We start from the raw sequence: 26,262 nt of genomic DNA, 5'->3' as shown, positions 1-26,262 counted from the left end.
TAAAACTGAGTTTATATCAATTGTTTTTATTAGATATCAGCAGTTTACAAATTTGAATTAAGAAAATTACAGAACAGAATTAACTTGAATTCATTCTTGGTTGAAAAGTTTCTTCTTTAAGGTCATAATCATTTTTCTGCAGGATGTCATCAGCAATAAATTCTAGACTGTCTAAAACACAGCCCCCTATTTCCTTATTCAATAATTGATAATTTATCAAAAATCTAAGGTTGTGCTAAACATTTTTAACAAGTATTTAATTAACTACTCTATTAGGCCCTTAGTATATTTCAAGTTTTTTTTTCAATTTTTACACAACACAGAATTTTTAAAAGCACTTAAGGATTCTATATTGCAATTTTTTTGTAACTTTCAAAACTAGGAATAAATAGACTGTTCCCACAACAAGGTGAAATCCACTATTCAGCATTACACATTTTGACTTCTCCACATTTCACATCTAAGCACAGAACCTTCTAGCTGGAATACTGTATTAAACCACTAATTCCCCACCATTTTAATGCACATCAATTTATGACTTCAAGAGCTTTTGCTTCCTGGCAACACAGGTTTAAATTAAATGAATATTTTGCTACAGTCTACTGAACACCAGCACCTCCTTTCTCCTTCCTGCCTCACAGACAGAGCCAGTAATAAAATAAAGCTCCCAGCTTATCTAACAATAAGGCTGTTAAGAAATAAAGACTGGAAAGGAAGAAAAAAGAAAATGTATATGCAATGTAACAAGTTGCTGCAAGATTTCTGCTCTGTTAAGGTGAAACAGCACTAAGAGGCTGAGTCAGAAATCTGCACTAAGAAACAGGTAAAAACATCATCAGTCTTAAGGCAACCTTCAATTCAATCAGCAGAGTGATTACTTGTGTGCCTGAAGAGGAATCCTTTAGCTTCAGTTAGGAACCATATCGGTCCTAGAAAAGCAAAAACAAACACAAACCAGGTATGAGTGGGGTTTCCATGCAGAGAAATCAGTTTTACTTCCATTTGTGCCATAAATAGCAGCTGAATTCTTCAAGACTTTCAGAAAATTGACCAGTGCTTCCAAGAACTGGAGTTTAGGGTTGAATTCCAGGATAATCAGCCTGATTTTCAAACATTTGAGAGCTCCCAATGACCCCATACAGGAATTGCCAAGTGACTGGAGCACACAAAACATGCTGGACACTGAGGCCAGGATGGCTTATTTCATCCAAAAACATGGATCAGAGGTCAGCTAAAGAGCCAATACAAGATGGGCTGGATGCCCTCTGCAGATCCTTTCCATCCAAACTATTCCATTCTGAGTTAGGAACTGTGATGAGTTTAAAATAGAGTGACAACAAATAACTTTCATGATGGGATTTTTTAATTGTAAGGAAAAAGATATCCTAATGAAGGCGAGCTAGCAGATAGAGATTTATTTTCTAAATGATAAAGATTTATTGTCTGCTTTGAGAGGTCTACAGAGCTCAAAACCAAATGCATTGTGTTCTCCCCAAAGGTAATTCAGTGGCAGGATCCGTGGTACTAGATCCCTACAGAAAGGCTTCAACTGATGGTTAACAGATTGTGATATTTTTACTCACCTGTATAGATGTCATGACTCCATTAGCAAGGACAGAAAGTTTTCCAGCCACGGATTTCACTCCTTGTTTAAACTGAGTTATATCGGGAGCTGAAGACAAGACATTGCTAATATTGTAGCTTCCTAAAAGGAGACACACACACACAGAGAAAAGTGAATTTTAAAATATTAAAATCAACCCTTTTTTTTTTTTTCTCCCTGAAGTACAATGTATGACCAGGAGCACTAGGCAGAGATCTCAATGTCTTAAACGCACTTCCTTTGGATTGTTTTCAGGTTTTCATAATTCCACTCAAGAGTGCCATCCTCTACACTCTGCATTCCCAGGAAAGCAATTCGTGTTTGGATAGTAGATGACTTATTGTGTACTTCCAGTCTGTGACAATGGTGTTTTGTATCCTCAGCAGCTGTTATCCCCTTGCAATTTAAAGATGAGTGCACTTCAGAGGAGGCTGAAGTGATGAACCCTATTTGTGTGCATGCAGAGGGGTGATTTCCATGCCGTTTAAACACAAACATTTTGCCTTACGACATTTGAGGCTTGGAAAAATCCATAGAAATTACAGTAAATGTAAATAAATTAGGTTTTATAACTCCAGAACAATGCTGGCAATCCAGCCTTCCTTAAAATTTGGACAGAATTAGCTCAGCTGTTATTATGGAAAGTGCAGGTCTAAAGGTAACAGAAATCAAAGATAATTAATTAACTACTCTAACTGTATGCTAAGTATTAACATGCTAACAGTTACTGTCACCCACTCACTGGTGAAAATAATTACTGGCATGGTTTAGTGTCAAATATGGGAAATTGTCAAAGGCACAAACCCAAGTAAACCAGAATCACAGAGAGTCAGCCCCAGAAAGGCCTGGGCTGGGAAGAACCTCAAAGATCATCTCATTCCAACCACCTACCACGGGCAGGGACACCTGCCACTATCCCAGCTTGTTCCAAGCCCCATCCAACCTGGCCTTGGATACTGCCAGGGATCCAGGAACAGCCACCGCTTCTCAGTGCCAGGGCCACCCTACCTTCACAGGGAACAATTTTTTCCCAATATCCAATCTAAGCCTCCCCTCTGTTAGTTTAAATCCATTCCCCCTTGTCCTGTCACTCCAGGCCCTTGACAAGAGTGTCTCTCTATCTTTCCTGTGGGATCCCTTCAGGTACTTGAAGGGCACAGTGAGGTCACCCCAAAAATCTTGGGAATAAATGGGGTTCCAGGGAGTAACCATCCCAAACCAGACCATTCTCCAAATGGAGACTCCTTTGAATCTTTCAAACAGGAGTGGAGGAGGAAGAGAGAGAAGGAAGAGGGAACCTGTAGCTCCTCTGTCCTGGGAAGTTAAAGGCACCTGCCTCCTCAGCAGGCTGAGACAGACAATCCTGGAGATAACCTGTTTTACCTAAGATAAGAGGATGGTTTGTAGCACAGATGTCTTGTCACATTAAGAGAACTTTGCACTCCAATCCTTCCACCCAGCACGGGTTTATAGGTATTTAGATGCTCTTTACAGATTAACTTCAAGAGTCCCCTCAGACAGCCCTATTTCTGAGCTGTAATCTGGACTTCCTTATGATCTCTTCCACTCATCAAATGGTTAAGGCATTTTTGTTACTAAAATCAGTCAAAGAAATAAAATCTGCAGATATAAATAACCTGAGAAGCGCTAAACATTTCTCAGCCGCAAGAATTCCCTCATCATTTGCTGGCTCAGTTAAGTTCACGTAAACAAGGCAGGAAAGCATCTCCTTTTCTTGTGGTTTCCTTCCAAATCAGCACTTCCAAGTCAGCCACTTGGCTGACATCAGCATCAGCTTTGAAACAATGCAAAAAGGCTTTTTCTTGCAGCCCCCTCCTTGGTTAAAAACTTCCCTACAGCATTCTGTACAAAAGCAAGGAGCCCCCACTGACACCTCATCAGTGCTCATAAAAACAACCTCAGAGCAAAGGATGTTTTATCCTGGCAAGGTCTCCAGAACTACAGTGGTGTTTTTATTGACAGTGGCCTGATTACTTTACAGTTCCATAAAATAAACAGTGTCCTGTTTACTTTATGGAACTAATGATAGTCTGGGCATTCATTCCACACCAGACAAACTGTCAGTGCAGTAGCATTTCTCCAAGAAGGGCCACCCCTCAGTTTTTGGGGTGACGGGGTGTAGCAGAGACATGCAGGAAAGGAAGTTTCAGTACTTGATATGGTGTGAATTTTTGACACCATGTTGCAAATGCTCTTTCAAGTGCCTAAAGCAACTTACTGTGAGTTCTGCTTGATATCTTTTCCCTCATTAACTTTTTTTTTTTTCACATTTCAAATTCTTAAACCCTGGCTTTATTTAAGCAACCAGTAACAGAAGTTATAAGTAACTATATAGTTATATAATACCTAAAACAAATATAATATATTGTATTATATTGCATATTTACATAATATATTATAGAAATATATTAACTATATAGTTAATATAAAATTCTGTTTCCTCCGTGTGTGTGTGTGCTCTGCTAGTCAGTGTGTTCAAATTTGCTTTCAGGGGATCAAAACAAAACAGTCACATGTTTTTGGGTTTTTCCCTCTTACTTTTCCAAAGTAAAATCAGATGCTGCACACTGTTTGTTTTTCCAGGCTGTTTGAATAATTACTCACAGATTCCAAGTTCTCCAGTAACTCTTCTTTTTCCAATTTCTTCAAAAGTTAAGGAATGAAACTCAACTGATTAAGCCTATAAAATGTTCCAGCATTTTGTGCCACCTTTTCCATTGCACATTATTGCACAATCCAAGAAGTGTTGGAAAGAAAACATGAGACATTTTCAATATCCTAAGGGGCTTCTTTTCACTCAATCTAATCTTTCTCCTTTCTGATTTGATGAACTACACTCTCCTATGTGAGGTGCTCCAACAAATCTTTGAAACAGACAAATGAAGATCTTCCTTAATAATTTTGCAGGGCCAGAGGTAGAAGCAAATATCCCACTGAATGGATATGCCATGCAACAGATTACATGGGAATTTCAAGTCCACTAACATTTATTTAATGATTTTTCCTAGATCCAGTATTATGACAGCTAATGAGCTACTTATGGTAACCGATAAAAAAAACTACCTGAGAGTCCATTTAGGTGTTAGCTCATTGGAAAATATCACAGTTTTCCTTTGATAGATGTTATCTACAAAATAGTCCCCAGTATAAAATACTGAACTTACAGAATCAAAAATAGAGAAATTGGAATTTAAGGGGTTAATTTTTAAACACTGACTCCACCTGCCATGCGTGTTTGAGCTATCAGCATTCTGCTTGCAGAACACAGAGATGACTGTGATCAGGAGCAGAGTCAGGGCCTGCATTCCCCACATTCTCACTCTGTTTGATTTGTACCTGCTGATTGTTTCCTCTGGTCTTCAAACAAGTCAGCTGAACTTATGGATGTGCTTCCAGAAAGCCTTTCTAGCCGAGCCCTTGCTTCATACTGGAAAAGAATTGAGAGCAAAAAGGATTTTATCACCTTGATGTCACCTTTTGAGGTCACGTCAGGCAATCTGAGAGACTCCAGACATTTAGAACTGAAGTTGTGCCCATTTCAGTTTTCACATCACTTACACTGAGTTTGCCACCATCTCATTTCTGAGTTACCCAAGAGTAACATTTATCATTACAACCCCAAAGGTCCCATCAGCTGTTGGTTACCCTACAACTGCTGGAAATCTGTGCAGCCATTAAAAACAACTAAAAAATGTGAAACCAAGGGGAAAGCACTGCAGTTAACATCCTGCTGACCCTTCCAACCACATTACACTTTTAACTCAATTTTTTCCAAGTTCCCTGCAAACAGTAATTATATTTTTAATTAGTACTTACACTGTTAGTTTTTCATTCAAAATCTGTATCTCACCTCCAAAATGCAGCACAATACTAATCTCTTTTTTCTAGGCTGATTCAACTCCATGCAATTCACTGAACAATTTCTTTATTTGGTTAGCTTTACAAAATTAATGATGTTTTCATGTAACAAATCCACTGCAGGAAGGTGTTTCAGCAGTGGTTTGTTGGTATCAGTTTGGGTATCCAGAACAAATTAAGCCTGATTCTATCAAAAATCAGGAGTGCTAAATCATAGTCTACCACTTCTATCATGAAAGAAGAATGATGGAGGTACAGTCCTGCATGCAACTGCAATTCCTTAAAATCAAATTATAAACAATCTGAAATTTGTACATTTCTAAAATAAATAATCAAGGGGACATAATTCTGTAAGCTCACGAATTCTACAAATTTTAACTATTTATTGCCTTCTTTCTAACTCACAAGAATACCGTTTTTATAGTCAAAGAATATTATAACATTTAAAAATACTTATCACTGTTTCCTACTTACATCAGCCTGATCTTGCCTTCCAAAGTACATGTCTGATGAAATGGCTTTGACATTGCCAAATTTTTTCTGTGCCTCATCTGTGCTTGCAGAAGGTTCATGTTCAGGCTTACGCCGGGCTGCAGGCCTGCAAGGAAACAAACTGCATCAGGGACAGAAACCTCATCCATATGAGAGTGAAAGGAATCAAACAAGAAGCACTCAAGTGCTCAAATTGTATAAGGAAATGAAAAATATGATTTAAACTAAAAAGAAAAGAGGCAGAAAACACCAAACAAGCACATACCCCCCATTCTTACATCTTCTACTTGGTTGCAAAGATAGAAATTCAGCTGTCATAAAGAAAATATATTTTTTATCATCACAACCAGACCTGTTGTTTGTGTCTCTAGTACCTTCATCCTCAGAACTGAACACTCCAAATTTTCATTCATTTGTTAACAAGGCTTCCTTTGATTCATCACACAATAAACAAAGCAGGTATGTGCTCAGAACAGTGCAAATATTTGAGTTTCTCCCCACATCTTTTGTCTATTTCCTCTTTTGCTGGAAGTGTTTGGGAATTACCTCCACTACATGCACTGGACAACTCTGAGCACAACAGACAGTGCTTAAAATGTAAGGAAGAAATTCAGCTTACAAAAGAAATTCAGTCAGGAGATCCCTTGACTGCTGATGGAAGTTCTGGCCTAATTCTCCTTCTACAGACTGAAGAAAATCCCACTACTATGACCAGGACTCAAATCACATTAAAACTTGGGCTTTCTGGACAAAAATCAGTTTGGTTTTCTCGGTGTACCTGTCTGAAAATCCTGTGCTTTTTGAGGTTAACAATATATCAATGTCTTTACTATTATTTTCTTTCTTCCAAAAGGCATCTGAATTGTCATCCCATTTAGAGAAAGTGCTGCTCCTCAGATCTGAAGAATCAGAGTACCTAGAATAAAAGAAAGAAAAACATATTGAAAAGTCAGAACTTTGTTATTTATTGAGAAGTGGGAATATATTTATTTGTTAGATAATGACTGCTGTAAGTGTTCACTAGCAAGTAAGTTTTTACCAAAATTACAGTTGTCAGTAAATAATTTGGATTTCACAATACTGCTTTAGAAGCTTTGGACAGTTGAATCCAATGGCTCAGAACAGGCAGGAAAGCCTTTATTTCTGGTTCTGTTTTGTTTTTGTTTTTTTTTTTAGTTCTAATATTAAGAACTTCTGAGTTCTACCACACATTTGATTAAAATTAAATGCTAAGAACATATTTCTTGAAAGTGAGTCTGAATTTAATAAGGCAATCTTCTCTTGCACGTGAAACCCATGGGGAAAACACAAAATAAAGAAAAGGGAAAAAAATGAAGCATGTTTGTGAATTCTGGTACATTATTTGATCTCTCCTCCTTTTGATTACCAACCCATACCTCAGCATATGTGAAAAATACTAAAAAAAAAAAAAAAAGAAACCACCAAAACCTATTAAAATGCCAAAGATTAAGATTTTGTGCTTGAAGAAATTTACCTGAAGTTTGGCTATGACCAGGATGGGGAGAAAGATGATCAAAACCATAGGGGGATAGGAGAATGGAACCATTCAGTAGAACAAGATAAGATATTAAAGTCTGCACCTGCATCTTGTGAAAAATACTCTTAAAAAAAATTCCCCATGTTTGCACTATGAATGGTCAGGCCACTTGTTTTTGCAGTTCATGAGAAATGTAACATCTGCAGCAGCAAAGTCTCAGCACTGAGCATGGAAAATATGAGGGACAGATTTGGAATTAACCTCTACAAAAAGCAGGAGCCTCTCTCCTGACAGACAAAAAGAAACCACAGCAATTTTATAAATTCCATAGTAACAAACAATCAAAGTGTTTTTATGGATTTGAAGCTTTCCAGTCTCACAATGGCCACAAAAGCATGGCATTGGACAGGGGCTGCATGAGCTGATTTGGGTAAAAGTGTTTATTTTCTCTAACCTTTCCTCTCAGGTTTTTGCAGCTTTCAAAAATACTTCTTCAGTATTTGGAGTGGGAGAGAGAAAGAAAAACTGCATTTAATACAAAATTTAAAAAATTACATTGTGACATTAGTAAAGATTTTATTAACTGTAGCAAAAGAAAATATCAAAATTCTGGATTTTCAGAGGCTTCAATTTTATCTCTAAACCTTTAGCTTGCTTAATTCACTTATCAACACCTTAATATCCAGTATGATTATTTTGCTTCTGGGCATATACTAAGATGATGCCAAAGCTACTTTGCCTCTATTTCAAAGTCACAGCTTGAACTAAAGGATAACAATACCCTTAAGAAGTCCAAATCTGACTGTTCTTCCTTTAAAGAGAATGAACTTGTGTACCAACTCCAATTAGATCCTCCCAGCTCGAAGCAGAACAAGAGCAGGGAACAGCCAGGTTACAATCTGTGCTCTAATCACTGAACCACAACACATTAAAAGCTCCTCCATAATTCATCCTTTGCCTGCTGGTAGCTGATGAATAATTTCAGAGCAGTAACATCTCTTTTCAGGCAAGCACTGAAATGCTATGCTTTATTTTACAAGACTGCTGCCTCTTTCCTTGGACCCACATTTGTATTTCTGTTGCAGTGATTGCACTACAAAACAGTGACACAAAAGCATTTGTGCTTTTGTTGCCTGTCTACAAGCAATTAGGTACAATTTCTCATGTTGCTGTGGCATGGATCCAATAAAAGGCAGTTTATGAAAGCAACACCTGTTTACATCTCTCAGCCCAGAAACAGCTGGTTCATTGCAATTAGTGCCTGTAGGATTTAATTATTTTCCTTCTCCCAAGAGCAATATTTTATAGTGTGCACTGCATTAATCCTCTGATAACAAATGTTTCAATTGTTTTTTGCTCACATTTTACGTTCAGATACATAAAAGTCTCTGAAACAGGACTACAGACATCCACACAACACACCCAGCACAATACCTCAAGAAGACTGAAGTTTGTGCATTTGGCATGCAGAGAATGATGCAACATCTAATACCAGACTTCAATGCTTATTTAATTTCAAGACAGCAGCATAAGAAAGAAAAAAGGAATGAACACAAGTCATTCTGACAAAAAATTCACTGGATTTGGAATACAGCAAATGAAAGTCTATATGGCAACTGTCCATGCAAGCAGAGACTAGACTCTGGACAAGATAAATCTACAAATAAATAGTTCAGACCACTTTTCCAACAAAGCTACCTCCCCTCCTTCACAAATCCATCTGTCACTGAGGCAAAACCAACTTTCCCATCACTCTTGTGATTCAATGTCCCCTGAAAGCGTGCTGGGTGTGTCCACAGCTTCAAACTGCCTCCATCTCAGCTTTCAAAACCACTGTGCATATTTTTATGGAACCTGCACACACTTCTGGGCCCATCCAGAATCAAAAGCTTACAGAATACCTCGAGCTAGAAGAGAAGTAGGAATCTTCCACATCATCCATGTACTTCTTTGGCTTTGCAATTGTAGGTGTTTCCTGCTCGATTGTTTGCATCTCCGAGGCGACTGAATGAGAAATGCCACTGGGAACAGGAAGAAAACAAGCATGTCAAGAGATGACAAAACTCATACCCTTAAAGAAAAAAAGGAAATCAAAGCCCAAATCTAGTTTCTGAAGCTTGCTGAGAAAGCCCAAGCTATACAGACATTTAAAGAAAGAGGAATTAAAATAAAGGAAAGCCTTGGAAAATTGTAGTTCTCTCAAGCAGGGACAGGACTTCTCTGAACACAAAGCCCATTCTGACAGCTGGAAAACAAAATCTAGGTTGACCTCTGTCTGGCAGGTTAGAACTTAAATCTATCAGAACTTTCCCTTGACAAAGAGAAGATATTTTGCTGATATTGCTCAAGTTTCCGTAACATGCTCTAGTCCATTTCTTAATTTCCTGAGTAAAATGAGGGATAAGTGCATAAAACCACAGAGTATTTCAAATACAGTTTCCAGAACTTCACATACCTCCTACTGCTGCCCAATCCCATGCCAAGCCTCTCCAGTTCTGTTTTCTTCTTACCAGAGAGGTTTAAGGTTTCTTCTTTGGCTTTAATATCAAGATCTCTGTAGGCCAACCTTAAAGATGATACACTGGAAAAAAACAGTTATCAGAGTTATCAATGCTACACTGAATCAGCCCAGGAATATTAGTAGACATTAACAATATTTATTTCAGCACTGTATTTTCTGATGTCTTCCCTTAAGGCACATCTGGGCTCAGCTAAGTCTCCATCCCTACCTCTAAACCATCTTAATATTTTCCAGTCACAGCAGTGCAGCAGAGACTAAGGTTTTTAATCTTGATTACAGAATTGCAGAAATACTGCTTAAATTTAATTTGTCAGGTCAAAAAGGATACAATTTTTATTGATTTTAATGAGCAATATTTTAATTCATCAGTCTCAACTGGCATGAAGTTCAAATGAACTTTCAGAAGAAAGGCAAATGAGATCTTGGATGCTGCTGGTAGATGTGGTGCAAAGCAGAAAGGAATAACTGGTAACATCTACCCAGCACTTCATGCAGGAAGATTAGTAGCCCTTCTCAGGAAATCTATTTTATGAATATCAAAATCTTATTTGCTGTTGATTAAAACAAATGGGAATATTGATCAAGTTTTTAGATGTAATTTCAGCTATCTATTCTTGTCAGCGCACAGCAGAAAATAAGGAAATTCTGCGAGAATTTAAAATCACATTTAAGTCTCAGAACTCTTCCTTCCTTCCAAAGTCTAAAATACAAACAAATCACTTCCACTCCTTGCCACATAAAGTCATATTGAATTAATTTAGTAAAGCTTAGTACTCAAGCTTTTAAAATTAAAAACATCATACAAATTAGTTGGAAGCAAATGCAATTTTAGCAGAGTTCACCTTCCTTTCATTTTGGTATCTGCTGCCACCTAATTGATAATCTCAGGGAAACACAGTTCTCTTGCCTCCACTGAGACTGGATCCATAAACTCGGTGCATGTGCATCCCTCATGCTTACAAGCATTTTTAGAGGGTTTCAGCTGCAGCAGAAAGGTTGCAGAACTTTTAATGAAAGTTGGCTTGGCTCTTTGGATTTATACATTTCTGACATAAAACCCAAGACACTGCTTGGGACTTTCTTCCAACCTAAATTATACAGTCAAAGACAATATTGATAAAGAACAACAATACATGAACAATCTTTTTTTTTTATTATTCAGTTGTTACTTCAGAGTCTCTCCCCTGGTAGCTTTTGGCAAACACCAAGAACCATGATGTTGTGGTTAAAACAATTCAAATTATTCCCTTGGGATTGGGATTTTTAACACAATCAAAACATTCATTTCTGCAAGTACAACAGAAAAATGAGCAAAAGGAATGGGGAGGAGATTACAGACCAAAGACCTTGGTATCATGAGCAAAAAGTGATCCTGCAATTATGTAACAATTCAGAACACTTCTTATAAGGTTATAGGATGGATTCTCTAGCACCTGACAGGATGTTAAACTCTGTAACAGTAAAAGTGTACACTGACCAACTATTTAGTAGTATCATTTTGATGACAACCAATGGAATATTAAAAACCAAAAGCACTTAGCAGAGGAATCAGGAACAGCACCCTGTGAACTTTAGGGCTGAATATTTATTAATTAAGGTGCACCAACAGATTCAAGACCTCAGACAGAATTATTCAAAGGGTTTTGGTGAAAAGTGAAGGCAGTTCCAGTAGAAATCAGTTGACAACTTCATCAGGCAATTTGAGACATAGTTAAACTTCCTCTGCTCCTACCCAGCAAGCACAAGCTGAATATTCCCTATGCTCTTAGAAAGACTGCTTTCAATAGCATTGAGCTCACTACACCAAACCAAAATAAACCAGGTAACCAGCATGAGATGAAAAAAATTCAAGAGCCAAGAGTCTTCTTAATAATTAATTTTCTACAGTAATCAAGTGTATAAACATATATTTAATAGCAAAAAAAGGCACTGGGGGAATTACTGCTTGGCTCATCTTAACCATGTCTGTTTGGGAATTTTTTTGAAGAACTGAAGTGTTATTTGCATATGCTAATTTATGGTAGTATTTAAAATGCTGTGAATTAGCTCATTAAATTAGGCTTCATGGTTTGCCATTGTGTAATTAATTCACACTTACAGTGGCTCTTCCTTCTCAGTCTTCTTACTACTGTGAAGATCTTGTTCCTTCATTTTATCTACAGCTTGTGCTTGTTTTTCAATCTCATTGAAGCTTTGGCTGCTCACTTTTTGGGCTCCCAAACCACCTTTTTTGGCACCAAGCTGGAATTATAGAAAAAACCAAGAGGCCCAAAATTACAACTGAGACAACCACCTCAGCTGACTCAACAGCCAGATGTGAAAGCAACAGCAAACACTACATCCTGTCTGGGAGCAGATCTTGCAACAGCAAGGACAATTTGGAGCACAAAAAATACTTCTTTCCATATTTTGGACTTCAAAATTCTGCTTCTGCTAATTGTTCTTACAAATTTAGTTAGCTTTGCAATGAAGTCTCACAGAAAAATTGAAGTATTCAGGTTTTAATTGTTCAGATATTGGCAGGCTCAAACAAATATAACACATAGAACAACTTTGGTTTCTTTTGTTGTAGAGGAATAATATAATAAATTTTGTTGCAATGGAACCATTATTTATAAAACACTTAATACTGCAGATATGGATACAATGGTGCTGACTCAAATGGTGGCACAGCCCTCAAACTGCTACTCTTAGTCTGCTCTGTGTTTAATTCCTCACCTGCAACACTGCAGCAACAGTAAAATTCACAATGCATTTATCTTCAGCTTTTATTGCTTTAAAGCCCTCATGTACAAGCTCAGGCCATGCACACACAGATCACAAACTGCACCTGCACTGTTCAACCCAGTTCTGTTGTTCTCACTGGAAGGGAACAGATCTGCACAAAACCACTCAGAATAAAAAGTTCCTCTTGGCTATAAGGGTCTTCTGGTGGGAGTACAAAATAATGGGATTTAATCTAAATTATCTGCTCCAATAAACCTTCAGAATCTTCTGTCCTACAGTGGCCCAGACTTAAAAGAAGTGAGTCCCTGTAAGAAGCTGTCACCCTGACAGCCCATGTTCAGGGTGGCATTGGGGTGACTTTTAGGGCTGTTTCTTCAGTTGCAACAGCCACACATTCAAAACTTGAGCTGCCTTCCTCAGTTTTCCTGTGCCTTGAACAGGAATTCAGAGACACTAAACTCTCTTCCTGCCTCTTTACAGAGACCAGATGCTAATAAAGTGCTAAAGACTCCATGCAGAAGCAAGTCTGTAAACGATCTTTCAACTATCTTAAAATAAATGACCTATAATACAGTTAAAAATATTCATTGTTTACATACACTTACCCCCTTCTTAGCTTGATTTGGCTTCTTTTTTATGAAGGTGGTGTTTTCTGCAAGGATTAAATGTACATTAGTTAACATACAACTTTTATTAATTCCAGAGCTGCAGAAGAAAATTTCTGTAACATCAACCTCAAAATAGTTTTTGCCATTTATTTTCATGTCTTTCTACACTGAGGGGCTGAGATACTAAACTGAGCTATGTAATAGAGCTGTGGATATCTCCAAGAAAATGTGGGGAGCTACCTTTGACTGGAATCTCTTGGAAATATGCAATAGGAATGAAATTACAGCTCAGTTGTCTCTTGCAGGTTCCTGCTAGTTAACAGAACAGGAAAGCAGGACTTGCTCTTCTGAATTAGACCTGAGGTCCACCTGACCTCATATCACTCCCAAGATGAGTTTTTTCCTGTCTTGAAAGGCATTGGCTGTGTTCAAACCCACCAGTGACACACATAGAACATACTTGCATCACTAAAACATCACAAGCATGACAAACAGCTCCTATATTATCAATTGTTCCTACAGCATCCTACAGGATGCCTGTGCACACAGAAAAAATACTCTGAGCTGAAATTTGCATGGAAAGGGGCATACACAGAACAGAGATTGCTCCCTTTAGACAGAACCTGTGATGTCCAAACCAACCAAGAAAAGCACTTGTCTTAGGAGAACATGTTAAAGGAACAAATGAGAAAAGCAGGAAGTGCATCCAGTGAAGTTTTTTGTAGTCTCCAGCTCTAAAATAACCAAACCCAAATAAAAACAGTGATGAAGATCATACCTGCCTAAAGAACTGAAACAGGTCCAGACAGCCCTTACTCTGTGCTGCTGAGAATGAACACTTTGTTCTCAGAAGCCTGGTCCTGCAGGACAAGCCTCACAGTGACAAATCACTTCAGTATTTTACGCTATTCTATCTCCATCAGCTTTTTTTCCTTACTCACAGCATGACAAACTGCTCAGTGTTAAGCATAAAAGCCTGGTCACTGAAGGTATTGCATTATCAACACAGGATCTTTCCAGTCCAAGTTCTTCTGTTCAGATTTCTGAAAAGGGAGCAAAATCTATTTCCACAGCTCTTCCTAGCCAGACATTCTCTTTCAAAAGGGATATTTGGGTTCCCTACACTTGCTGCTGTCCTCTGCTGCTTGCACTCATTACCTAATGCAGGCTGTGGGGATGTGCTAAGGCCATCAACACTTGGTCCATGTTCTGACCCTAAAAGATAAGGAATAACAAAGGTAAGAATATCAGAAGGCTCTTTAAAATGCCTGAAGTACCAAAACACATCTCCCTGTACTCAGGGTAGTGCCTGGTAGAGACACCATAATGTGGTATTTCCATCATAGCTTTCCCAGTCACTAAAAGGGCAGCAGGCACCCCAAATTCTTGTGTTATTAAGCATGGTTAGGTTATTTAACTGTTAAAGCAAGGTAAAAAGAGACTAAACTAAGAGAATATCAGAAAAATGCAAGTTATTGTTAACAAAGAATCAGTCATACCTTCAGAGGATTCTGGAATGTTTTCTGAAGTTTTCTGCTGGAGAGAAACTGGTTCTGGTAACATCCACTCTGCATCCTTTGCCTTGGAAAAAACCAGAAAGAATCAAAAGTGCACAGAAAACGGAATACATCAAATAAATATGAGCACTTAGCTAAAGACTGCCTAAGCATCACTGGTTTATAATTATTGAATTCTTATGATTACAGCTTTTAGGATTAAAACCTGTACTCATAAGGGCAGCTATTAAAATTACACGAAATGCCTACCTTTACTAAAAACAAGATGGTTTCAACCTACTCCTAAGCACTTTTATTTTTCCTCTCAGGAATTCTGTTTACTATATATTCACCATCAAAACCAGTAAAATGCATTTTAACTGTGCTTTAGATTTATTTATTGTATGCTGGATGATTTATTTACATATAATCACCACACCTTCTCCCCACTAGAAGCTCTTGCACTTCCTGTTTTTTACACATTTTTGATTGTGAGCAACATTCCTGCTGCATCCTCCCACTCCCTTCACACACATCCCCCTCAAAAGGCAGGTTTGTGACCAGCTCCCAACAAATGCTGTAAGAACTGTTACACTTTGCTGATTTAAAACTCAAGGTACCACACAGTACATTTATATCAGAGCATTTCCAAGCAAGAAATCCTGGCTCCAAGTGGAACTGTTGTGTCTACAAAAAAATAGACTTTCATTCCATATTTAGCTACTATTTGGGTCATTCAAAACGATCCTCTTAGGAAGTGGTTCACATCCAGGAAGAATTCTGAGACTCACAGAAGGAAGAGTAGGTAAATATTAACTCCCTGACCTATCTTTTCTCTCCAAAGTTTTCTTTCAGGGTTTAATCTTCACCACAGAGCTCACAGTCAATCAAAGTGTTTAGAAAGCAAACAAGAATTTGAGAGGTAATTTGTACCTTGGTAGAAACATGGGATGCAAAAAAATCTTCCTCCTCTTTGTTCTGAGGTGATGCTGGTGGTGCTCCACACCCATCTGTCCACAGCTGAAATTAAGGGCCAGAACTTTACAGGTTAATTGCATTAATGTATTTTTTATTTTTCAATGCATTAATCTTAAAACAACTCTGGTTTGTTTTCAGGTTAAAAAATTATTGATATTTTTTCTTGTCCATATTTTTTCCTTACAAATTTATTCGGTGTTCAGTAGATGACATTCCTTTTTTTATTGAATTCATACATATTTAATGTGCTCCTGGTGGATCAGCCAAAGCCAGATCTCAGGGCTGGGGTGCCCAGAGTGCCACAGGACTGCAGGATGGGACCACAACCTGTGACCTGCACTTCAAGATCACCCACAGGCAAATCTTTTCTCACAGCTCTTCCTACTCCATGCAGGAATAATGAGCTCTGTCAGAAAGTACAGTGAAGGTGCAACAAGCTCACCTCACCATTCAGCAATCAGCTCTATCACTAAGTCAGAAAAGGAATTTTTTAACATGTGACAGGGGAGGCAATGGTGGGTACTAAATGCAATTATCTGCATAATTTACTTCAGTAATTTAAATAGCACATAATCACTTTAGTTTGCAGTGCACAGCTAAAAATATTTACTAAATATTTAGTGATTTTTTTCAAATATTTAATATCAAACTATTGGATGGAACCTGTAATTGAAGCAAGATAATCACAGTTCCTCAAAGAGTCATTTGGGGAACTTGTCATAAACTTAGATACACAGTATATTGCACTTACTTGAACATATTTTATATCTTAAGCTGTTCACTAAGTCAAAAGAAATATTCTCTGAGCTTTGTGATGTGAATTCTATTGTCCATAGTATGAATAATTAAGATTATAATTATCTATTAAATTTCATGCTGTTTGATGCACAGATAAGAGAAAAAAACAATCAAGCCTTCCTGCTTTTAATTTCCACTCATCTGATCAACTTTAAATGAACCAGTCACAAAATTCAACAACCTGAACTAAACAATCAAAAGATGTTTTTTGTGTATGAAGAAGGGACCTGTTGTCAAACTTATCTAACACTTCAGAAATCAATTCTGGATACTTTGCTTAACTCCTGTCAGCAACCTAACAATGTTTTGACAGCTTGCATGAACTGCCTCAGCATTTCTGATGGAGAACAGCAAGTTCTGCACAACTTGCTAATTTCCCAAATATTATTTTTGCAAGGGAAAAAACAAAAAAATACATTATTTACCTGATCAAAACAAACCCCACTTAAATCACACACAGTCTGTAGTTAATTCCACTACAATTTTTCATGCTGTAGTCCTCTAAACATTCAATTTCAGATAAGCAAAAATAAAACCACTACATGGTTCATGGAAAAATGACCACGTTATCTGAAGATTGATTATCTTTTGTATTACTGATTAGAAATCTAAAGTGACTTTAGAGGGAAAGAAGGTGAAGTTTTTCAGGAATCTCCAGGCCTCAGGACACACACTACTCACATCAGTGCCATGCTTTCTGGTGGCCTGTGTTGCAAGAGATTTGATCTTCTCCTTGTAGAGCTGAGCAGCACGACTGTTGTACTTGGCATTGGTGTCATTGGTTGTGCACCCATGTTGGTGGAAAAAAGCAGACTGGGAAGCAGAGCACAGAAAATGCTGTGAGGAACAGGATTAAAAGCTAATGACATTTGACACAAAAATATATTGCAATGCAGCAAACTACTCTGCTCCTCTGCCTAAATCTAATCTTTTAAATTATGGAGTCTAAGTAATCTGCAAAGTACAAAGGAAACTCGACTCTAGTGACTTCTTCACATATAAATAAAACAAAAAACCCCAATACATCACCGTGATTCTTTAACAGCATATACAAATGCAAGCTTCCATTACATACAAAAAAATCTGTGTTCTGGAATTAAGTGATTAAGAGGAAGGAAGAGGTAAAATTAATTGCCAGTAGCTGTGCTCCAGAGAGGACATTCCTAATGCTCTAAAAGGCACTGCTTGGATTCATCTCTGTCAGGGGAGATCAGTGCATGCTCAATAGTATCAAAATGAGCATACAAAAATGGTCTTCATTGAAATGAAAGAGATCTAGGCACATATCTATGTGCCCAGATATGTTTATAGGCTTGTGTATTATATAAAATTAATAAACAAAGACTGTGCATTTCTGCTTGCAAATATATACCCCTATTAACTTGGTACTCAGAGGGGCTTCTTAGAAACCCTAATTCCAATTACCATAGAGATTTGGTCTGAAAGCACAAGGAACTAAGGATGCTTTGGATTTTCCAGGTATCTGAAACACAGCAGGAAGTTCAGGACTGCTGTTATCCAGGATTCAGCATCATCAGGCAATTACAGAACACAAATGACTGATATTAATCTAGTAAGGCTTCCAGCCAATAGTTTGTAAAACTCAAATTTGGTATTTAACCGGAACCAAAAGGGAATGGTTTTTTAGTGCCATTAAAAGTGTTAATTTTACTTCAAATGTCCAGACAATTTACCAATCTGTTTTTTCAAGTTTCAAGTATTAATCTGCTGAAGCAATCCAAAGCAGGCCATTGAGAATTTAAGGTATTTGGGGAGTTGCTGAGGGTATTCTGCACCTCTTGGTACAATGTATGATAGGAAACAGTGACATCCAAGAAGGAAGACAAAACCCCACAAAATTAAACAATTATGGCTTATTGTTATTCTTCTCCTAACAGGCTAAGACTAACAGAAGACTTTTTCAGACGTTGCCATCTCTTCTTTCCAACTGCCTCAAACCCTTTACACAGAAGAATTGATATTATTTAATCAAGGCTTTTAAGCATTTGGCTCAAAAAGGAACTATTCTTAACATGATTAAGAATATGATGATTATTCTTAACATGAAATCCCCCTCTTCTCATTAGTCAAAGCTGTGATTTTTTGTACTAATAACAGAAACTGGATGAGGACATTTATATAACAGCAGTACTAACATGGAAAGGAATAACTTAGCAAGGACAGGCAGAAGAAAAAGAGGGAGAAGACACCATGTAACTGCTCAGATCTGTAAGCCTGAGATAGTGACTTGCTGCATGCCAAATTCAAAGAAAAATATCTGACCGGAAAATACAGAAATGGAAGATAAGTAACAATGACCCTGAACTCAGCATTTTTGTATGTAAATAGGAAAAAAAATTAGAAAAACCCTAAAGACTTATGATGGCTAAAATTGTCAAGGAAAACACTGTGGAAAGCAAGCTTGGGTGAAGCTTCCTAAAGAAACAGCATTAAGGACCAAGCACAAATGAAAAAATACAAGGGATAAGCATTCAGCAGAAATTGCTTTTGGAAGTTGCATGTTCCCACGATGGGTGGGCCAACTTAAGGAAGAACTCTCAGTTATTTGTGGAAAAAGGTGGGGAAAAATTGCCAATGAGCTTACAAAAAACAAAAAGGGAGACTGAGAACAAGACATCTGTCAACAGAACTTCAATTTACAAACATGCCGTGTAAGTACATAAAAAATCAAGTTGAAAGTAACAGCCAATGTGAATTGGCCCAAACCATGACACTGCTAGTCCCCCTCCAACAATGCAGCATGTCTTATCTGCAGTGCTAACTCAGGTAAGTCAGATCTTTACTCCACGGTGACTTTTGGCAGTTCTGTGGGTTTTGGCATGGTTTTTCATGAGCCATGGAAGGAATGATGGTCACAGGAAGGGGCCATAAGCTTGCTTTACAAGCCATCTTTGAGCAGCTGTCTAAATAAGATGTGTACTGACAAGGAACCTGATCTAGCCTTTCCAGTGATTTTCATCACTGACTTATAAGAAAAAACAAAACCACTTTCAGACTATACCAAAATGGTGAAGGTGCAAGAATGGAGGATGAAATCAGCATCAAGAGGAATTCTTGAAAGACAGGGAGGTGGGACAGGGAGAATGCTGTATTAAAGAAAAAGGACTGGAAAAATAAAAGTAATCCCAGGAAGAGAGACAGTAAGGACAGACAACATTTTCCAAGCCTACCAAGCTTCGATGTGCAAAGCAAATACTTGGGAGTACGTACAGCATTTGCATTTCCTCCAACCTGCATGCATCTCAGCTGGAACCAGGACCAATTGGAATCCAGTTCTGTTGACCTAAACACAAAGAAATGGTTTTAGTGTCACCACCAAAGCCATTTAAAATCACTGTTTCTGGCTTTTTGCCAAGTGTTTCTCTTCCTACCTTTTTTTTTTAATCTGTAGTTATTTAGTTATTTATCAGCCCCCAAAAGGCCCTGAGTCAGCAGCTGGGACACTCATCAGGAACAGAACCAGCTCAGGGTGCAGATTTACTGCACCAGCTGCCTGCCTGAGCACTACCCAAGTACCAGAATAGTTGTGTATGTATGTACAAAACCACAGAATAGTTTGGCTTGGAAGGGTAGAACTCAGATGCCACCACAATGAGCTGCTTCAGGAAGCAAAGCTGGCAAACTGAACACAATTACCAAGAAGCTATCAGATACAGCAAAGCCAACACAATCAGAAGCTGAAGGAAGAATGGGTTTTCCTCTCTGAGCAGGTCTGTGAACAATCAAAACCATTAAAAGATGAATTTTGCTGTCCACACTCAGCAACACTTACCGAATGAAGCTCAAGTGAACGCCAAGGGACCGGTGGGTGCCTGAGCAATCAATACAGAGGAACACTCCATAGGTGATGCTTGCCCAGCTGGGGTTCTTTGCTCCACAGTCAAAACACACCTGAAAGCAAGGAAACAAACATCAGTAACAGGACTTGAGCATAACCAGGCCTTAGAGTTGTATTACAGGTCAATGTAACACTCCTGCAGTGATCCAACTTTGTTAACTCATTCTTACAGCATCTGTTGACAACTCCATGTATCCTAATTTTAGACATCTAAAGAGGAGTTACACAATCTGCCCACACAACTACAGCCTCCCCATTTCCAAAAATAACCACTGTACACAGGTTGAGAAACCAGGTCAGAGAACCCACATCAGCCTAGTTCAAACACACGTTTAACACAGCACTTCCAGCACTGCTGGAACACTGCTGGTTAAGAAATATTTCCCCGAAGGCAGCCTCTCCTCATGTGGCACTTTTGAGTCCCCAGAAGGTAATCAGCAGGACTAATGCCCTCATTATCTACTTTCCTATACTGAAACCTTGACCTTCAGGGCAAGCCATGGCAATGCAGCTGTGTGAAGAAGGCCTCTGAGCGCGGCTTATCCAGACAGCCTCTGCAGATATTCGCATGATTCATCACACACCAATTGCCACATCAGCCTTTCCACTGTCTGTGCCACACTGGTTAAAAAGCAACCAGGTCCACAATTACTGCATGGGCAAACCCAGGAATTTCCACCATGATGGACCTCTAACACTCAGCCAAAACAGCAAGAGCTGTGTCTGTGTGTGTCTCATACACTCTGCAGGTCAGCAGACCACAATTTTCAAGTCCTTTTTCAGCTATTCTGAGTTTTGTGCTTCTTTGACCAAGGAAAGCAAGAACCAGAAAAAAATATCTGATACAAATCAATTATCAAATGCTAGGAATACAATAACTTTACACAGAAACAGCTATTCTGACTTAATTCCATGTGTACACATCTATTCCTGTATGACAGGATTTATCTGATCAATGCTTTTTCAGAGGTATCTGCAAAGATTGCAGAGAAGTATTTTTACAATAAAAGCATCCACCCAGGGGCACCTAATAAGAAACAACTCCACAGAGACAAGCTTTCACATGCAAATTGACAGCATTCCAATTTGCAACTTTATCCTTTAATGCCCTCCTATAAGCTGAATGCATCCTCAGATAGCAATGGAAGTTCTAGCTATATGCAGATATAAAAAATAAAGTTTATTCCAAGACAGGTGGGACCATATGGAACATCACAAACAGGCCACAGAGCTTCCAGCACCTCCTTGCCAAGCTGAACAACAAAATAAAAATAAAATTAAGAAGTCTTCTTGCCAGAAACTCCCTCTGTAAACCTGGACAGAGATTTTTGTCTCTATTTTTTTGTACATACATAGTCAAACAAGCCCTGAGTCTGGGCTCAAGTCACGTCACCCATCATCCATCCAAATTAATTTCAACTACATGCCCAAAGCAGTTTGGGGCTGAACTCCTCAGTTTAATGTGGGTCTATTTAGCCTGGGCAGTCCAAATTTATCAGGCACAAGCACAGCTCACCAGCAGATCCAGCATTAACCCTTCCAACACCTGCACACTCCAAGGGTGAGCTGCAGTCAGGCAATGACTGGTAACACACACACAGAGATCATGGAGATCACAGCTCCTGCAGGTGCCACTCCTGCCTCTCCCTCTCAACAGGGACCTAACACTTACTGATGTTACTGACATATCCCACTCCTGCATGTGGAAATGGGGCATTCACTGCCATACAGCAGCAATGAGAGCAACACAGAATGGGGGACAACAGGAGGGGTTAGAGGGAGCTCCTGAAACAAGCTCAGGTGGAAGAATGGCACAGAAGGGGTGGGGGAAAAAGGATGAGTAAGACTTCATGTATGCCATATTCTAAGAAAATACACAGCCTAAGTAGCCACAAGTTATTTATTTTTTCAAATTCTGTGAAGCAGCTCCTTAAAACACAGGAGATTCATTTTCATTTTAAATTGACTATTGTCAGGCTTTTTCTTGTGAGGCCAAAGGAGGATGGGTCAACAAAAAAGGAGAAGATTCTGATTGACACCAAAGCCAAGAGAGCAACCCTGGTCTCACTTCTGATACAGGAGAGCAAAGCTGACTTACAGCTGGAAGTCTTGTGGAAATTCCCTGGAGTACAAATGGGAAACGAGAATCTGGAGTGGGTGGTTAAAAAAAATTCCATGTTTTTAAAAGTTCAGTTATAAACATACCTGAAGATCCTTCTCCTTTCCCCTTCCTTCCAATTATGAGCACTTTGAAATTTCAACATCTCAAAGTCAATTACATCACCTTGGAGTTGGCTGCAACAGCTCAGTGTCTTCACTCTCACAGGAGTCTCTACCAGACACCCGTGGAGATTATACCCAGGCATAAAAATGCACCTTTCAGGACTGAGACACAAGCAGGAACATCCAATTTTCTTCTGAAAGCAAAGGAGGAACTGCTAGTTCCATCAATGCTATGCAACAGAAATAGATGCATATTTCACTAACATTTAGACTAATTTTTCTTAGTTTTCTCAATTTTTAAAGTGCACCAGATAAATTTTAAGAAGAATCAGGGGGAAGAAATTAAAAGCAATTTCAGAGCCACCCTAAGAAATTGTTTCCATTTTAAAAATAAATTGTATTTCCCGTACAGATTTAGGTGCAATCAAAATATTAAAGTATTGATTGAAAATAAATTTGAAGGATACGCTTAAATAATCTAGTGCTTTCAAAATACACTTGCATGCTTTTTGTTTACTTTGTGTTGAAACACTTCACAGTGTAGATTCAGTAAGAGTCACTTAGGAGAAAAATCAGCCAAAGATGTTAACTGAGATGTTTGCACAAGAGCAAACACAGAGATTTGGGTAGAATCCACAGCAAGCAGTCAATAAATCACAAATCATCCACCTTGCGCAAAGCACCTACATTACCAAAAAAATAAATTAAATATTGACCTTGGCCGTGGAAATGCAGTAATAAATAGCTGACAGAAATGCTATTTTTGGCACAAGCAGAAGAGATGAGTAGGTTCAGGAAGAGCACTTATCCCTGAGGTCAGGGTTACACAGAGACTTTCAGCCTCTCCATTTTGAACCTCCCCCAGAACGGGGCTCCAGCCCCAGGGCAGATCCACACCTTGCCATTCCCGGGCCGTGGATCCAGCTGCCTGAGCACCGACCCAGCTGGAACTCGGCAGGCAGTGCCACACTCAGCCAAGGGCATCTTGTGCCACTATTGCTATGTCAACACTGACCCAGGCAGCTCCTCTTAGTCACCAGCCACTGTCCCCAGATATGCTTGCCTCCTTCTCCGGCATCAGCACTACTAATCCCGCTGCTGATCCCGCTGGGAAGCAGCTCCGCACGGGCACCTGGACCCAGAGCAAAGGTAAGGCCAACTCACAGCACCGCCACCTGGCCGGGAACGCCACCCTAAGGGAGGGAGCTGCCACGGGAAGGCAAGGAGACTGCCTGCCTTGGAAGCGCCATCACCTCAAAATGACTTAAGGGACACAAGATAGTAGAGTCCATGCTGGGGCAAAACCCAACACAAACACAAACCACACCCAAATAACACTGTAATAACAAAACTCAGCTACTGATAAACCACCAGCAATGCACACACACTGGGAGTCCAAGCAGAGACAGGATGAAAGACAGAAATGAAAAAAACATTTTCAGAGGAACAGATCTAAAAGGTCTGACAGAATCAAAGAGACTTTCAGCACAGCCTGAGTGTGCAAGTCTTCAAAGGGGTTGAGCTGTACAACTCAAACACTCAAGTTAACAATATCAAGTAGCTTAAGGACTATGAACATATTTATGGGTACAAAATACATCCTAGTTAGTAACTGTAGCATGTTTGTTAAGTCATCAGGCGGCTGATCAACAGCCTGCTGTCATCAGGCAGCTCTACATTATGCAACACCCAAAGACACCAAGAACGCAAAAGCTCATCATAAAGGGAACTAACATCAAATTAGAGATGTTAATTTCAAGACAATTATTAAAACATCACTTTCAACACACTCTAACCCACATATTAAACTGTACATTTATTTAAATGAGAATTATGTTCCTAAGCTCACATGCACTAAGAACTACTGCAGAGCACCCAGAACAGTGTAAATGCACATGCCTGCCTAGAATAGGCAGTTCTTCCCAAACTCTATCCACAAACTGCACAGCTAAGGCAAATTACTAAGCTTTTAATCCAGAACCCTTTTCAATATTTCCACTTTCCCATGTCTTTCCTCCCCCCCAAAACCGATTTGCAAATAAAAGGGGGAGACAGACTGCTTAAGAAGAGGACAACTAAAGGAAACAGAAAGGAAACAAACATGAGATGAGAAACTGATGGAAGAAACAACTTTTACTTCAGAAAAACAGTCAGGTAGGAGTGGTAGATTTGTGAGATCTAAGCTGCTGTTTTTCACTCTCCCTCTCTGCCTTCTTAGGTCAGCCAGACCGGGCACCACTGCATTGTTGTCGAGTTCTCTGTGCCTGGGCCACTTCTGTGCCACTGGCCCACGGTGAGTGGCAGCACACATTGTGCCACTACTGCTATGTCAACACTGAATGTCTGTATGACATCGGACGTGGGGAGACAGATGTCTCCCCATACACCTGAGCAACCACAGGTGCCACATCCACCTGATTACACAGGAACAAGGAGTCCAGCACAGGGGAACCGCTCCAGCTTGCCAGCCAGGGGCAGTACTCACTAGTCCTCCTGTGATCCCGATACAACAAAAAGCACCACAATTGCCCTAAACTACTCAATTTTCAGGCAGAATGCCAGTGAATTTCAGGAGCTTGTAAGAGATCTCTCACCGTCGTTGTTGGGACTAGGACCTTTCCTTGATAAACTTTTTACTCCGTTGCAAAGGCAAGTTTTGAGAATACTTTTGTTAGAAACTGAGTGCTCACCTCTGAGCTCTGCTTTGAGAAACCAGACCTGCACAGTCTCAATGAATTGTGTTCAAAGAGTGGAAGTCAGTTTCGGACCAGAGAGAGACATCCGGATTCCTATTCCCAGAAAACAAACCCAACGTGTTCCTTCATCACGCTAATCCGAAGTTTCCTGGTGGGTGTATATTTCACATATGTTCTCAGCCTACATCGCACAGCCAACACAAACAAGCGGCACAGAGCAGCCGAAGGCACTTGTGCCGCGTCACCTTTCCCAGCCCAAGGGGCACTGCAGGAACACCTCCACACCCGGGAAACCCACCCGGGCACGGGACAAGCCCAACGGGATCCAAAAACAACAAACTTTTAGCACTGCACAGGTGGCTCTGCCACTTCGCTGGATAATAAAAACAGGGAACTAAAATAAAATAAACACACACTCAACACTACGTTGCAGCTGGTCGGGAGCTTGCTTTTATGTTCAGCGGAGCTGACCCTCCCAGCGGACCTGAGGCAACCGGTGGGCGCCGCGCCTCCCTCCCCAAGGGCTCATCCCTTCGGGATGCAGGATGCCGGCCGGAGGGACGAGGGGCAGGCAGGGCAGAGCTCCCCCGCTCCCGGGACAGCCATCCCGAGGACCCACTGGGCCTTTCCCTGCTGTCCCGGGCCGGACGTGCCCAGCTGCGGGCCCCGCGCCTCCCCCGCCCCGCCGGCTGTGCGACGTGTCACCGCGGCGGAGCGCTGCCCGCCGGCCCGGCGCGGCCCTTACCTTGTTGGTGGGCACGGAGCGGAGCCGCTTGAAGATGGCGGCGATGTCCTGCTTGCTGGGCTCGCACATGGCGCCGGGAGAGCCGGTAGGGCCGCCGGGGGAGCCGTGAGGGAGAAGGTCCGGGGCTGCCGGGGCTGCC

At 39.9% G+C, this 26,262-nt stretch overlaps 1 protein-coding gene across 1 annotated transcript; it reads right to left on the bottom strand.

The window, feature by feature from the left end:
- Positions 1-6: 6 nt before the first annotated feature.
- Positions 7-26,262, bottom strand: ARFGAP3 (ADP ribosylation factor GTPase activating protein 3). The gene is made up of 16 exons (XM_058023020.1): positions 26,124-26,262; positions 20,394-20,512; positions 19,832-19,904; positions 17,282-17,413; positions 15,758-15,844; positions 14,828-14,909; positions 14,487-14,543; positions 13,326-13,372; positions 12,092-12,234; positions 9,928-10,053; positions 9,374-9,493; positions 6,753-6,890; positions 5,957-6,080; positions 4,961-5,051; positions 1,584-1,705; positions 7-929 (listed from the first exon to the last, which is right to left on the bottom strand). The coding sequence occupies exons 1-16, from the start codon at positions 26,190-26,192 to the stop codon at positions 912-914; spliced, it is 1,548 nt and encodes a 515-aa protein (XP_057879003.1). The 5' UTR covers positions 26,193-26,262; the 3' UTR covers positions 7-911.

This window comes from Melospiza georgiana, chromosome 4 (genome assembly GCF_028018845.1).
Source record: "Melospiza georgiana isolate bMelGeo1 chromosome 4, bMelGeo1.pri, whole genome shotgun sequence".
Taxonomy (NCBI): Eukaryota; Metazoa; Chordata; class Aves; order Passeriformes; family Passerellidae; genus Melospiza; species Melospiza georgiana.
This window is presented reverse-complemented; position numbering and strand designations above follow the sequence as displayed.